A 16,570-nucleotide genomic window follows, 5' to 3' on the forward strand; every position below is an offset into this window, starting at 1 on the left:
AATTATTTTGAGTAATTACCCAAAGTGTCCAGCCGTCGATTTCACCAAACTCATCCTAACTTATGATTAATCTTAGGACTTAGGACGTGTTCAGTTCCGTATGCTTATACGTTAGGACACATTGAACCCATCCTAAGTTAGGACTGGTTATCCGTCCTAACTCGAGTTAGGATTGATCCTAGCGTTTCGTGAAATCAGCTGCAGCACCTTTAAGACCTCATTGTTGCTACCTGAGAATCTGAAACCATGGAGGTAGGAATAGAAGGAGCTCTAACGACCCGCAAAACCGCAGAGTAACAAAAGAATACCCCGACAATGCCCCCGTCTAACTAGTGGAAAAAGATAGGAGACCTCCAGCTGGACGGCCGATTAACGAGCAGGATTAGATTTCTTTGTACAGAACGTGCGGTACCGCCGTCTACACCGTTGCCTTCGTGTAAAGTTGAATCATTGGAGACAAGAATTGTAAATAATACACGTTTTCATTTACCGTTTGTGGTGTTTCACTGAAACATCATGGCATATTTTTTCATTTTTGTTGACTTTCCGGTCACTAGCGGTAGTTCAAAATTTGGGTATTAGCACACGAGGGTGGTTGGTATTCAATTGTGTTTTTCGATTTGGTGAGCACAAGTGTACACAATTTTTATCAGGTCTCAAAAAAGTTGTTTTTCTGTGTTATATCCATACGACATACGACACCATGGTTGAGTGCGCACCAAGTGCGCACGCGCAAACTCACATACGCCAGGTCGCTCATTGTCTGTGGAGGTATGTCGGTGATTACGAGGTGTCGTTAAACGACTGCGGGACCACAGGTTCGACTTTTGAAGTCCCTTCTATTCCTTCCTCCATGCTGAAACTGACCATTATAAATGTTCATGGTCAAATTATATGCACCAGCAATCCAAGTCAATGACTCAATTTGAATAGAATACGGTTTAGGGAGATTTTATGCCGTATCCAAACTATGTAATAATGTGCAGTTTTATTTTGTTCAAGTTAACAGTCTTGAAGTGCTCAGAACAACACCATCATTAATTATTGTGCTGTACAGCACAACTATATGGTGCTTGACATGGGTGTTGTCACTTATCAACAACGAAATAATGTACTCAAAATACCAACTTTAAAAAGAGTTAAAACAACACAAATATTATTGTTTTGGCAGAGTTAAGTGCTATTTTAACATAGGGGTGCCGGAACATAGGGGTGTTTGGGTTGTCGGAATAATTTTTTTTATAGGGGGTGTCTGAACATAGGGGTGTCGGAATATAGGGGTGTCGGATTATAGGGATGTCGGAACACAGGGATCTCGGAATATAGAGCAGTCACCCACACCCTATAATGTACGTTTTTATTCATTTTATTAATTTATATGTGACAGCATCCATTGTGTAAATTTCAACACCCCAGTTCTTGTAGTGTAGTAATCCAACTGAAGGTTCAAAGAAAACGATTCCGAAACAAGAATTAAGAAGATGATATCAATAACAACAACCACCATAAATTCATAACAATTACAAGTCACACACCGTTAATAACTTCATAGGGAAGTGTTGTGTTGCATTTTTTTTAAATATTGTACAAACAAGTGGCTTAATTATGTACTTATTGCTCGTTAACACCATCGTCATCGTGATTGCCATGGAGTTTACACAGGGTAAGTGAATAGATTACATCTTATTAAACAGCTACCTGAGCGGAATGTTTTCAACGGAAATGGTATTTTAACTTGTTTATAATGCACTTGTTCACCATTTTAATGTAATTTTGATTATGTGTACACTTCTGAATTTTTCGTAATTATCGACTAAAAAATCAGGCCCCAACCGAAAGGTTTTGGAAAACTAAAAACACTTCTGCCATCATCTCTGGGAGCTTGGTTTGTTATGGCTCAACGCTGCAACAAAGCGGCTTTACAAATTGGAGCTCACAGAGATGACGTTTTGAGAGTGATTACGTAACAGTGCTTTTCGCAAATCTCTCAGAAAAGCCCATAGTCATATGACTCGATTTCCCTATTCTTTGAAAACATTTTAAGTGAATTTCAGCAAAGTTTACGATTGACATATTCGTTCAAGCAGGTCTTTAAAGGAACATTACAGAATCGGTAAGACTAAAAACTCGTCTAAGATCACATATAAACTGAACACGACGGTCTAATGATGACGACAGTTGATATAGATTTCCCGGTCAATTTCAACAAAAATCCATTCATTTTAACTCCTGGCTCATTCAATTTTGTTTTGAAAATGCACGCACTTTGAATCAGCATTCAAGAGTCAAAACGATTTATTCAATTTCAACAGTTAAGCATTCACTGGTCAAACAAAATCATTCAATTTCATCAGGCCGCAAAACTCATTCAATTTCGTTAGAGCCAGCAGCAAGAGCTGGTCAACCATTCAATTTCATTAATGGGCAAACATTTTCCAAATGTTTGCATTCAAATTCAAATTCTATGTAATGTGCTTATACTCATTCGTTGCTGCCTAACTCATTTCTTCACTGGTTTGACGTTTATGCCCAACGGTTGTGAATAAAAAATGGCTGCCCGTGGTCGGTACAGAGCAAGATAAAATTGAGATTAATATGTTTTCAAATTTTATAACGACCCCTTATAATTTTAAGCTTTTTGTTTCCCTATATTGTTTGTGTTACCTTCTAATTTGACATGTTCCGGACATTAGCAGAAACAAAGACAACAACATGAAAACCAGTGCAACAAAATCTCAAGGCTAAAGCAAAAGACTTGATTTCCATTTCAAAGTTATCGGATACAAGCTTTAACTTTAAGGGTAACAAAGCAAAAGGAACAGTTATTTCAATTAGAAAAAAAAGATGTAAATATAATGTGAAGTACATGGAAACACCTCTTATAAAGGACAACTAATGTATCAGTAAAGGAGCTTTAACTTCCAGTTTACTCACAAAGCCATAACTCATCTTTTAATTTGAATGCAAAGAAGTTGAAATTCGTTGCACATAAATGAAAAAGAAAACTCAAACCAGCAGCAAAATCATGTTCGCTTCGGTGGGTCTAAATTTGAATGCATCAATTGCAAATAGGTAGTAGAAATTCAACTTAAGAATGGTCAAAGTGTGGTCTTGAATACCTATAAATGAAATAGAACGACTGAAGCGAATCTGAACCAGAAAAATGCAATCATGTGTGCACGAAAACGAAATTGAATGCTTTAAGAGCTGAAAAGACACCCTAGTTTGAGAGGATTATAGGGGAAACTGCGTGAATTTGAATGCATGTTGATGAGATTGAATGATTTTTTGCTGAAATTGGCCGGGAAAACATCAATCGAAATATTGTTTTTTTTTTTTTTTTTTTTAAATCGATGTCATATGACTTGTGAATCCGTTTTCCATTAATTTCGCGTAACCCAGTTGGCTGATCGATCTCAAACTGCTACAGAATTGTCAGTTTATGTAGAAGGTGCTTATACTGCCAGCAACCTCGTTATGGAAAACCAACTGTAATAACGTTCCTTAGAGGTTTTTGAACTATAATTGCAAATGTTTCTGTATGTTTTGGACTCTTGGATGAACACAGTAACTCTCCGTCTCGAAAAAGGTTGAGTGTTGATCAAATTTACCGTTTACGTTTACGTTTACATTTACCTTAACGTTTACATTTACGTTTACGTTTGCGTGTACGTTTACGTTAGAAACTCGGCAGGATTTTTAAGTGAGGACGTTAAGCAAAGGGTGCTTGATTGTTGGTGGAGTGTAGATCGGTCACAGAGGTGCAATCATAAACAAAACTTGGAGAACTCAAAGTGCTGAAGACAAGCCATCTGGATATCTTGGTGCGGGGGACTATTATAATAGTGCAAGACAAAACTGGGCTGCTGTTTCTGGATGCAACTCCTCCCCTATTGAAGGCCTCTAAATGCCCCTAAGGCCAACACCACAATTGTGAGAGCGAGTTCCAAAGTTTCACAGTTCTGGGAAAGAAGGAACTACCGTTCATTATAGAACCCTGGCTAAACTGTATTAATATTGAAACATTATGCATACGTCATTGCCTGGTAAAGAGTTGATACTGTGGAAACAAAACCAACATTGAAACCTTGAAGTGAACGCGATGCTTATATACTTTGCTCTCGATTCTCGTGTAAGCGTTTGAATACATTGTTAAATGAACACTTTGCCTTGGATCGGTCGAGTTGGTCTTTGAAAAGCGTTTGTTTACCGTTTGTAATAAAATGCATGATTAGAAAGGTATTTTAAAAGTAGAATATACTAATTCACACAAGTATCACTCGAACTTGCACGGTTTTCCTTTCCTCGTCGACTAATACGGTTGGCCATTAATTTTATGGGAGTCAATTTTGACTCCCTTAAATGGCCGAGTGTTAGTTCGCAAAGTGAAAGGAAAACCACGCAATTTAAAAATTATTGGCAAATTTGTATGGATCGTTGTACTCTACTTTTTCAAAATCTTTCTAACCATATGCATATTATAACAAACGGTTACAAACCCTTTTCAAAGACCAACTCGACCGATCCAATTCCAAGGCAACGTGTTCCTTTAACAACATATATTTTATTAAATTTGGTTTTACCCATATGTATGTTAGCATACTCAGGTGGGATTTGGTTGGATTCGAACCACGACCCTTGCACTTCTAGAGCAATGTCATTATACCAACTAGCTATAGGCAGTTCGGATCCTATGTTTTAGCATCCATTCAAGTATGTTTTGTTTTCTTGTCATTTTTTTTTGTTATGGTAACAATTCAGGTCAACAGTCAGTTGAGCTTTTACCTCACTACACTGTACTTGCTGGTTCCACTGTGACTCTTGTCTGCACGGTGCAAAATGTCAATCCCAACACAACTGTAAAATGGAGTAGGCCTAACTACCCTGTAAACATTGTTAGCTGTACTAATGAGACACAAGAGATAGCAGGTCCAATAGTCTGCAACTTGACTCTAGAGTCAGTTGAAGAGTCTTCGGGCGGAAAGTATACTTGTAATGGACTTGTTGGTGGCGTCGATTTCAAAAACAGTACAGAGTTGCATGTAGGTAAGTAGCCCCCCCCATCCCCGCCCCCAGCTTTTGATGACTTTGTTAATTAAAACACGGATTTGTTTTTAAATTATCTCGGTATTGCTAGAATTGCTATTGCTGGAATTGCTGCAGCTGCACTTGCATATGCATTGCTATTCATTTTTATTCGTTACTGCACAATGCTGTGTTTTTATAAGGGCCTTCTTAAGAAATAAATAAAACAAATAAACGAAGTTCACAAACAAACAAGAAAAGACAAAAAAATTTAAATAATAAGGAATTAGAGTTGCAACCCACTTTCCACAACTGACCTGTTTTAATGAAAGAAAGAAGAAAAATTGTCATAACCCCTTTGCTAGATGCTATACGTCGATACAAGAGACCATGATGAGACCTCATTGTTATTGAGTCAACTGTTTTGTTTTGTTGTGTCGACAGTCCCATATCCTACTATTGAACTGCAAGGCACTGGGCTCCAGGTTGGTACCATTGAAACTGGACCCTTTTGCGTACCAACTACCAGACGCAACTTCTTCTTCAACTGCACTGTTTACAACATCACAGATGATGCCTCGACCATCACATGGGCAATCAATGGGGATGAGGATGTTGGGGACGAGGTTAATGTGACGTCGGATGTGATCCCGGCGAACGGTCAATATGGATTGAGGGACATGCGAAGTTCCTTGAATGTAGCTCTCTGGGCGGATGAATATCAAGATGAAGTGATTAACGTCACGTGTCATTTCAGTGGTTATATGAACATTGAGCCATTTGAAGTCACCGCTCAAGTCAAGTTCTATTACGGTATGGAGCAGATTTTATCCAATGAAATTCTCAATTTCAAAAGTAAAAACAGTAATAATATTTCTATAAAAAATCATGATAAAATAAAAGAAGTCTAACAAGACCGACCATAACACTGTCCCACTATGAGACAACAGGGGTGGATTTCACAAAGAGTTCAGACCAGTGTTATCTCGAGTTAGGACGAGTTACTCGTCCTAACTCTTTGTGAATTCGACCCCTGGCCTTAGATCGTCTTCTTCAACACACATACTCATCACCGTTCCCCCAAACTCGTCTGGCAAGTTACGAACACCTTGCCTTTTTCCAGCTGCGCACCGCGGCGTCTCTGGAATTTCTTGCCAGACGAGCTGAGGGGTAGGGTCACCGTCTACATTTAACCTCAAGACTCATCTGTTCATTTTTTTCCCAGCTCGCTAGCATCCGGTACCTTTGATTAATGGTTCTATTCCAGATACTGTGCGCCGTACAAATTGTTTGTTATTATTTTTATGTTGTACTGCTAAAACTATTCAGTAATTTTTCGACACATATTGCTCTTCATTTCAGATATTCCCATGAGTGTGTTGATTGGACTTGCCTCATGTCACGTGGCGTTTGCAATTCTGGCTGTCATTGTTGTCATTGTCATCGTTAGGTTTGGCGACCAAACCCCCTTAAAATTGGCGTGATTGAAGCGTCATCAGTATTATACAGCCTTATATAAATACATGTAATTGTTTATGTGTGTATAATTTTAATTTCAAAACTTGTACTATATCGTCTCACAGAATGTAATGAATATTAAAGGTCATGGGTACTTTTTGTAACAAAAAACTTAATGTCCACAGATTTACTTTAAACTTGCAACCATTTGAAGAACATGGTGAGGTGCTGTGGATTTTTAAAATTGAGTAAAAAAAAAATGTTATTATACGAAAAATAGGTTTTATCAAGCTTTAAAAATAGTTGTCGTCTCATGAGACGAACATTATTTTCGTGACTTGTTTTACTCATTTCTCAAAAACTACAGCACCTCATCCAGCAAGTAAGACTTTAAGCGAAGCTTTCTACCATTAAGTCAAATCAAATCAAATCAATCAACATTTATTTCTATACAAACTCAATACAAATACAAACAAACTGTTTGGAGGCATGGCCAATGAAAACAAAAGCTTGCAGGCTGGGATGCCTTTACAAAACAATGGATAGTAATAATAAGATCATCATTACCATCATTATCTTCAAATTACGTTGTGAATTTGACTTCAATGTGTGGCCATTGTGTTGTATGTCCTACAAGAAGTACCTAGACCCTTTCTGCATACATTATTTTGTTTAAAGCCATTGGACACTTTCGGTAAACAGTATTGTCCAAAGGCCCACACTTCGTGTATCACAACTTCTATCAATAACAAACCTGTGAAAATTTGGGCTTTACATTAAACTTTAGACCGTTTGAAGAAAAATGATAGTAGAAAGCTTCCCCATTACTTCCCCGTAAAAAGTCACGAAACTTATTTTAACATGTTGGCCTAAAACGTATTTCCGTGACATTGTTTTATTCATTTCTCCAAAAACTACAGCACTTCGGCAAGTAATATTTAAGGGAAACCAAGCTTTCTATCATCGTTATCTTCAAACCGTGTAAGTTGAATGTAAATCAGTGGACATTGTGTTTTGTGTCCTACAAAAAAAGTAGCCTCCGTTTAGACCCTAATTCCTTTCCTTCAGTTTTTGCATTAATGTTTAAGTTATGTTTAACTTAGTGAAAATTTTCATAAATGGATTTGCTTTTCTTTTAATCAAGGTGTATTTCGTAGAAAGCTTTGTATGAAAAGTAGGCATAGTTGAATGAAATTAAAGGAACACGTTGCCTTGGATCGGTCGAGTTGGTCTTTGAAAAAGGGTGTGTAACCGTTTGTTATCAAATGCATATGGTTAGAAAGATATTGTAAAAGTAGAATACAATGATCCACACAAACATGCCTCAAAATTGCACGGTTTTCCTTTTACATCGTCGGATAACACGGTCAGCCATAATGGGAGTCAAATTTTTGACTCCCATAAATGGCCGACCGTGTTAGTTCGCAAAGTAACAGGGAAAACCACGCAATTTCGAGGCAAATTTGTGTGGATCATTGTATTCTACTTTTAAAACATCTTTCTAACCATTCATTTTATAACCAACGGTTACAAATGATTTTTATAGACCAACTCGTCCGATCCATGGCAACGTGTTCCTTTAAGATATCCAATTGTTTCCTTGTTGTTTTAAGCTGTGAAAATAATTGGTTATCCAAACGAAACTCTCTAAACCTGAGTTAACATTTCTTACTACCTTGGTTTTGTGTTTTAGTAAAAGCAAAGAACAAAGTTGTTTTAGTGCGGGTCGCGTTAATATTATAAAAACGAAACCAAACTGATCTCAGAGCACTTCCTTTTTGCAACCAAAACAGAATCTCAACTCGTGAAAATCACGTGAATGCAATGGAGACAACATGGTGCCAAAGTTTTTATGTCCGTGTTTCAATTTCCTGTTATACCGGATGTTTCTACTTGGATTGCAGAGAGTATGTATGCCTTATATACATTGAACTTCCAATGCAGCAAGAGTTCTGGGCCCAATTTCATAGAGCTGCTTAAGCACAAAATTTTGCTTAAGCAAAAAATTCATTGCTTTAGTAAAATCAGATTACCGGCCAAGACTCCACTCTTGTTATGCTAAGTAAACAACAGCTAAATACTAGTCACAAGCAATGCATATGGCATGACACTTTGGCCAGTAACATGTGTAAAATAAGCGAGCTTTAAGCAGCTCTATGAAATTGGCCCCATGGCCCAATTTCATAGAGCTGCTAATCACCAAAATTTGCTTAGCATGAAATGTCTTCCTTCATAAAAACAGGATTACCAACCAAATTTCCATTTGTTGCATATTGCTTGGCACTGGTGTTCAGCTGTTGTTTGCTGAAAATCGCGTATAAATTTGGTTGGTAATCTTATTTTAATCAAGGAAGTATTTTCATGCTAAGCAAATTTTTGTGCTTAGCAGCTCTATGAAATTGGACCCTGGGCCCAAATTCATAAAGCTTGCAAGCCTGATAAGTGATATAATAATATCGAAGTTTTATGTAGCGCACGTATTATAACAAGGTACTCAAAGGCGCGAGTATAAAAAACAAACTTTCAGAAAGAAAGGTTATTGCAGTGATGAATTCTGAGACCCAATTATGTAGCACCTTATCAGGGTTTACACTTACAAGTGCCACGGCGCATCCTGGCTCAACCCCTTCTCTTTTCGATAAGTGCCCTGGGTTCTTTTACATGCGTTGCACAGCACATGAGACCAACGGCTTAACGTCCCATCCGAAGGATGAAGCAATGGTTAACGAACTTTTTTTAACGAACACTCTGCTGATCAGAAACACCAGAGTTTGAAATTCGGTGCTCTTAACCTCTCGGCCACGACACTTCACGCATATACATGTACAGTGAAAGGCGATTGCCTTGATGCCACCTGGTCATTGACTTAAAGTCACCTGGAAGTGGTATTTTTTCAAAATAAAGCTTTTGTCACTATTATATGTGTTTTGATGAGTGGAATGTGAATAAACAGTTAACTAAGGTTTTAAAAAATCAGTTCTTATGTTATTTACAAATTTAAGGGTAGACCCCGACCCGAGAGGGCGCTGTTCGTGACGTCAATCGAGGCAGACTTTGCCTGTAATGTGTAGAGTAAACACAAAATGCAAAGTACATGTACGGACCAAGTCGTGAGTTTGTACGTTTCAAAAAAAAAAAATGTTTTTTTTCCGGCAATGCCGACCAGGTGTATTGCTGCTGAATGCAGAAAAACACTTTTTGAAATGTACCAACTCACGACTTGGACGTACATGTACTTTGCACGTGTGTTTACTATACGCATTGCAGGCAAAGTCTGCCTCGATTGACGTCACAAAAGGGGTAGGCGGAGTCAGCCCCCCAAACAACTTTATATATTTTTTAAACATATAAATCGTGACAAAAAATTAATTAAAAAAATGTTTTATTGTTCGTAAGCATATACTCTTATGTTTGATTTCCAGGTGACTTGAATGCCCTTGAAATGCTCAAGTAGAAATTCACAATTTCATCATAGGGCATGCCCTTTACTACTGCGAGTTGAATGGTGCATTCGCTGCCCTTGCCCGTACAGGCCTGAGCTTGTGTAAGCACATTGCTCAGCACAGAAAAGTGTTGCTATTCATTTGTGGCTGGTGCCCGACTTAATAGCAAAAAGAAAAAGCCAAGCATCATTATTATTGGCTTCGTTTACCCCGATCACCATGCACGGTGTTAACCTTTTTCCTTTCTTAAATTTCACTGCGGTCCGTCATTTTACAGCAGGACCATGAGTTTTTAAACCTCCCATTTTCAGACTTTTGTATCAGTGTTTTAGTGTGTGTTGGAGCTATAGCCTACTAATCAATGTAAGCATTAATATTGTAGCATCTACGAGAATGTAATAAACCAACAATACAACAACCACACTGCTTAAATGTGCCACGGATCTTTCTTTCGTTTTCTTCCTCTTCTCTTTTCTTTATCTATGAACTGAACAGAAAAATTGTTATTTCAAAATCTATATAAAGAAATAGCTCATGCCTTTACTCGATCAACCACCCACCAACTCTATCAGAAATTAATGCCATTTTCTAAGACAGGAGTCTATCGGGAATTTGAAGAAAAAAATTAAAACCCGCAGTTCACTTCTGAAAAAAAGAAAAGAAAAAAAAAAAAAAAAGAGTTCAAGTTCAACCTCGTGTTAGTGATGTTCGAGCCCTTATACCTTTTAACGCAGATGGTACTCCAACAAGGTTGTGAGGGAGTGAAAGCGTTTAGTTAGACTTGTAAACAAGTAGGTTACATATCTAAAGCGGTGATAGCTACACGGGTATCTCGGAGCTTTCTCGTGAGACTACTGTAACAACTTGTTTGCAAGTCTAATGTTTAGTGTGCGTGTGTACATTGCTTTCCTACATTCATTACCACCTCGCTGCCTAAGAAGTGCAGAGTACCAATATCTCTCATTACTAACCCCTGGAAGGGAAGTATGTGTACTGCAGGACAACTGCGAAAGACTGACAATGGGTTCAGCGAGATCGATCACCAAACTGAGAGCGAAGTTGGGTTGTAACAGATGTACACATGCTTATATTATGGTCAGAGTTAAATTTATTAAAAGACAGATTTGCGCTAGAGAAGCGGCTTACAGTCGACGGAAATGTCAAAAATACTTATTTTTGGGTAAAACATCAGGAGTAGTTTGATCAAGGTAATAAAAATGTTCATCCATAATTTATTACATGCTTAAAATTACATTAAAAACTGAGCGGAAAATCATTTTATTTGTGTTGCCCAGTTTCCGGTCACTCTTTTTCTTGTGTTGTGAATGTGTAGTTAATTAACGGCGGATAAATTGGTGGCGACGTGCGGAAGATTATCCCTTTCTTTAGTTGTTATTTTCAAAGCGATCTCCCGAAGATTGTAGGAAAACTTTACGTAGCCTGCCACCAATTCTTCACCTGTTCACTCATTTTAATTTTTATCAAAAAGGAATAGTAGGGCCTATCTCATTGAGTCATTCTCATTCTTTTTTTTAATTTGTTATTTGAACTTACTTGAACTTACTTGATTGAATCCACCGACGCCATCACACAACTGCGGAGGAGGCGGTGGTTCTGGTTACTGGGGCAGACAGCTTAGATAAGCTTATGTAGAGCCTCCCGACGTTCTTTAGGAATTTATCCACATGTCCCTTGAAAATGTTCACACTTGAAGCTTCAATTGCCTTTCGAGGGAGAATGTTCCAGTAGTTGACCACTCTCTGGCTAAACCAGAACTTCCTGAGGTTAAGGTTGGATCTTGATTTGTACAGTTTAAGTTGGTGACCCCTGTGCTGCACGGTTGACAAATCAAAGAAGGGTTCAGGGTTCAAGCCCTCAAGGCCCAAGAGTATCTTAAAGGTCTCGATAAGATCTCCTCGCAGCCTCCTGCACTCCAGGGTGGTCAATTTCATTTCCCCGAGTCTGTCAACGTAGTCTAGGTGAGATAGACCTCCAATCATTCGCAATGCTCTCTTTTGAACTCTTTCTATTAGGTCAATGTCCCTTTGAAGATGAGGCCTCCACGCCTGTACACAGTAATCTATGTGGTCTAACCAGTTCTTTGTATAGTCTGATGATTGTTGTTTTGTCTTTGTTCGTAATGGTTCTGTTGATTACGCTTTTGACTGCCTTCGCACAGTGGGTACTTGCATTTAGTGACTGGTGGATGATTACCCCAAGATCTCTTTCTTCACTTACTGTCTGAATTATACTGTCACCAATGGAGTAGTTGTGCTTGATGTTTCTATGCCCGAAGTGGAGGCACTTGCATTTGTCAATATTAAATAACATCTGCCAGTCATCAGACCACCGGTAAAGGCGATCGAGGTCGTCCTGAAGAGAACGAGCATCTGCTGGGGTTTTCACTTTCTGAAGACCTTGGTGTCGTCAGCAAACTTCAGGACCGAACTCAAGATATCCTCGTCAATGTCGTTGATGTAGATGATGAACAACAACGGGCCAAGAACAGAACCTTGGGGGACACCGCTTTTAACTCCTGACCACTCCGATTGGGCCCCGTTCACCACCACCCTCTGTTGTCTGTCAGACAGACATGCCTCAATCCAAGCAGCAGTTGAATCACCTATCCCATGTGATCTAAGTTTCGTCAGTAACCTCTGGTGTGGAACTCGATCGAAGGCTTTACTGAAATTGAGGTACACTGCATCAACAGGGTTGCCATCATCAACGGTCTTTGTTACAAGCTCCAGAAAAGTTAGTAAATTGGTCAGGCAGGAACGACCTCTTAAAAACCCGTGCTGTGAATCACTGATCTATCTGTGTGCTGTCAGGTGTTCCATGATGGCATCTCGGAGGATGGTTTCAAACACCTTACTGACCTGTGAGGTTAGGCTGATCGGCCTGTACTGTAGTTTGCTGTTACACTACGTTTGCCCTTCTTGAAGATGGGGGTGACGAATTGATTACATTATATTAGTCTTAGAAATAGAATTTGAATTAGTTTATTTATTTATAATTTAATTACGTAGAAAATGTTTGTTATGAACTGGCCACCAATTTATCCAATACTATAATTTATAAGTATTTATGAAGAAGTATAATCTGAACTGATCTGTTCATCCTTGAGGATGAACAGTTACGATAAATCTGAAAAATGTGATCATATTTTGCAATTGCATGTTTCGAAATGATATTTACTTAGGTTAGTTTAAAGCCATTATACACTTTCGGTGCATGAAATGCTTTACTTTTTTAGAAAACATTAAAACAATATCAATTCTCGACAGCGAGAATTACAGATTTATCATTAAACAAATGTCATGACACGGCGAAACGCGTGGAAACAAGAGTAGGTTGTCCCATTATTTTCTACCGACTCGATGACCGATTGAGCCTAAACAGGTTTGTTATTTTATATATAAGTTGTGATACATGAAGTGTGGGACTTGGACAATACTGTTTACCGAAATGGCTTTAAACCATCTTTAATCTAGGCTACATTTCCCATAAACCAAAAGTAATTTAGAAGGCTCCGCAGTACGCCATTTGTGTTTACCCCGCCTTTTAATTTTATTAAAATTATTTGTTCCAGAGTTCCAAAATAAGACAAGAAAAATGAGGCGTTTAAATCGGAAGCAGACGTTGAAAGTGGTGAAAGAGTTGGATGCCTTCCCTAAGATACCAGAGAGCTATCAAGAAACCAGCAGCACAGGAGGGACATGTAAGACAATAAATTAAATTATTTGGGGTTGAACAAAGATAAAGTGACTGAAGCAGGATTTGAACCAACGACCCAACTAGGTACAATGTAGGGCCATGGGTGGATTTCACAAAGAGTTAGGACTAGTCTTATCTCGAGTTAGGACCAGTTACTCGTCCTAACTTAGGACTATCCATACAATTTGTATATCTCCTAGGACTAGTCCTAAGTTAGGACTAGTCCTAACTCTTTGTGAAATCGACCCCATGTCCTGGTTGTTGGGGTTAAGCATTTAAGAGCACTGAATTCAAACTCTGGTGTTATTGATCAGTAGAGTGTGTTTTGAATCCCCAGCCGTGACACTTGTGTCCTTAAAGGAACACGTTGCCTTGGATCGGACGAGTTGGTCTATGAAAAGCGTTTTGAAACCGTTTGTTATGAAATGCATATGGTTAGAAAGATGTTTTAAAAGTAGAATATAATGATCCACACAAGTATCACTCAAAATTGCACGGTTTTCATTTTACGTTGCGAACAAACACGGTCTGCCATTTATGGGAGTCAAAGTTTTGACTCCCATAAATGGCCGACCGTGTTTGTCGACGAGGTAAAACGAAAACCACGCAATTTTGATGCATATTTGTGTAGATCATTGTATTCTACTTTTACAACATCTTTCTAACCATAACGATTTTATAACAAACGGTTTTAAAAGACCAACTCGACCGATCCAAGGCAACGTGTTCCTTTAAAGCCATTGGACCCTTTCGGTTCAGAAAAAAAAAAAAAAAGTCCACAGATTTACACATAACTTACAGGGTTTACAGAAGGCAATGGTGAAAGACTTCTCTTGAAATATTATTCCATGAAATGCTTTACTTTTTGAGAAAACAGCAAAACAATACAAATTCTCGTTAACGAGAATTACGGATTTATTTTAAACACATGTCATGACACGGCAAAACGCGCGGCAACAAGGGTGGGTTTTTCCGGTTTTTTTTACCCGACTCCGATGACCGATTGAGCCTAAACTTTTACAGGTTTGCTATTTGATGTAGAAGTTGTGGTGCACAAAGTGTGGGCCTTGGACAACACTGTTCACCGAAAGGGTCCAATGGCTTTAAAGCAAGACACTAAACCATTGCTTCGTCCTTAGGATGGGGCGTAAAGTCGTTGGTCCCATGTGTTGTGTAACGCATGTAAAAGAACCCAGTGCACTTTTCGAAACGAGATGGGGTTCGCCCCGGTGTTCCTAGTGGCTGTGGCTGCTGTATGCGCCGTAGCACCTTGTAAATGCGCCGTAGCACCTTGTAAACCCTTATAAGGTGCTAAATATGTAATTTGGTCTCAAAATTCATCACTGCAATCACCTATCTTTCTGAAAGTTTGTATCTCAGCGCCTTGAGACTTCAATATTATATTATTATTTTTCACCAATATACATGATATACATGTAGGTAGGGTCATCAACCAACATTCTGAAAATGGGACGAGTCACCTCTCAGATTTGGCTGAAATTCGATTGAAATACTCAGAAATACTCATTTGTGTTTGATGTATAATGAACACTATGCAAAAAATAAAATTGCAAAATCCAAGTCGTTTCCATGGAATTAAAGTCCCTTAAAAGGGGGCAAGGTACATAGTAGGCCTACCCCATAGAGTTATATATAAGAACTAGAGGGCGCACGAGTGATGCTTCGTGCACAAACGCCACGGGACCGCAAGATGACAAGCGCGTCATTCTGCACGCGCGTTGAATATGAAATACACGTTTGAGTTTTTTTGTATTGAACGCTCACGCGATATTGTTTGTTCAACTTACAAAATGGCCGCACAAACACACGCTGTGAGATGCTAGTTTTGTCAACTTAGAAAATGGCGGCATAAGCGCATGCCGGGGCGCGTATTTAGGCCAGTGCGCTCTCTAGTTCTTATATATAACTCTATGGCCTACCCCTTCAAAAAATAATAGACGAAAGCTGTACATTGGTACCGAGGGTAACTTTCAGGAGAACTCAAATCTGGCCGCAAAACAAATGTATCACATCCCTCTTTCTTTCATCTGGCTCACTGGCTGCTGAAATCACTAGTTTAATCCAGGGGAAACGTTAATTCAGCCAAATCTGAGAGTTGCTCGTACCCCCATTATATGGTTTGACACAGAATGACCCCAATGAATTGACACCAGCGTTGTAGCCACGGTGGGCGGCGGTGGGCGGGCCCGCCCAGCACTGACAATTTCCGCCCGGCACTTCAGCTAAAAAATAGACTGCCGCCCACCACAAAATTTCCCCCAAAATTAATAAAAAATTAAAAGTTCTACTGATATTGATCACATTGCAAGACTAGAATGTCATGTTTTTTCGTGTTTTGTCGTTTTAAATGCAGTTTGTAATTTTTTTGAGCCAGAATTACGAGCAATAAAAACCTCAAACATGTTTTCCCACGTAACTTGCCTCTTGCCATCTTGTGAAGTTTTCTTCGTGAAATGTGCCCTGACGTTTTTATTGAACGAACTATAGTACAGTGTAGAAGGCGTACCGTCTATACAGGCTGACAGCAGTGCTGGCACCGTGCACATGTACACGATGTATGTATGTACATGTGGTGTACACCAGCGCGCGCTGTGGTAGACCCTAGAGTGCACTACAAGTCTAGTCGTGAGGTTTTCGCGGGGATTTCACGCATTCCATGTATACACAAACAGTATCACCACACAACAGTACAAGGGCTGTGTAAAGTCTAGTGTACGAGTTCGCCTGTTCCGGATGTAGGCATGTAAACACGTTCGCTTCGCCCACACGTGTTTTAACTTGAAAAAAATCTGTGTAAATTTTAAGATGGCCTCGCAACGTATGGTAAGCTGGACGACTTTTTTGGAAAATGCAAAAAGGTTGGAAGATGATATAAAAGTATCTCGTGCAGCTTCAGTTAGTGCTGA

At 39.0% G+C, this 16,570-nt stretch overlaps 3 protein-coding genes across 3 annotated transcripts in view; 2 read left to right on the forward strand and 1 right to left on the reverse strand.

Annotated features, from left to right (window-relative positions):
• Positions 1-1,545: 1,545 nt before the first annotated feature.
• LOC139953833 (uncharacterized) lies at positions 1,546-7,745 on the forward strand. Its single transcript, XM_071953405.1, has 4 exons — positions 1,546-1,663; positions 4,762-5,046; positions 5,470-5,838; positions 6,388-7,745. Exons 1-4 carry the CDS (start codon positions 1,606-1,608, stop codon positions 6,507-6,509), a joined length of 834 nt encoding a protein of 277 aa, XP_071809506.1. The 5' UTR covers positions 1,546-1,605; the 3' UTR covers positions 6,510-7,745.
• A 3,255-nt stretch (positions 7,746-11,000) lies between these two features.
• LOC139953906 (endoplasmic reticulum-Golgi intermediate compartment protein 2-like) overlaps positions 11,001-16,570 on the forward strand; it is a 31,286-nt gene continuing 25,716 nt past the window's right edge. The window contains exons 1-2 of the mRNA XM_071953508.1: positions 11,001-11,134; positions 13,519-13,647. Coding sequence (XP_071809609.1) covers positions 13,542-13,647 — 106 coding nt within the window. The 5' untranslated portion in view covers positions 11,001-11,134; positions 13,519-13,541. The remainder of the gene's footprint in view (positions 11,135-13,518; positions 13,648-16,570) is intronic.
• On the reverse strand, positions 11,513-11,926 carry LOC139954054 (uncharacterized). Its single transcript, XM_071953717.1, has one exon. The coding sequence runs from the start codon at positions 11,924-11,926 to the stop codon at positions 11,513-11,515; it is 414 nt and encodes a 137-aa protein (XP_071809818.1).

Source organism: Asterias amurensis, chromosome 22 (genome assembly GCF_032118995.1).
Source record: "Asterias amurensis chromosome 22, ASM3211899v1".
Classification (NCBI taxonomy): Eukaryota; Metazoa; Echinodermata; class Asteroidea; order Forcipulatida; family Asteriidae; genus Asterias; species Asterias amurensis.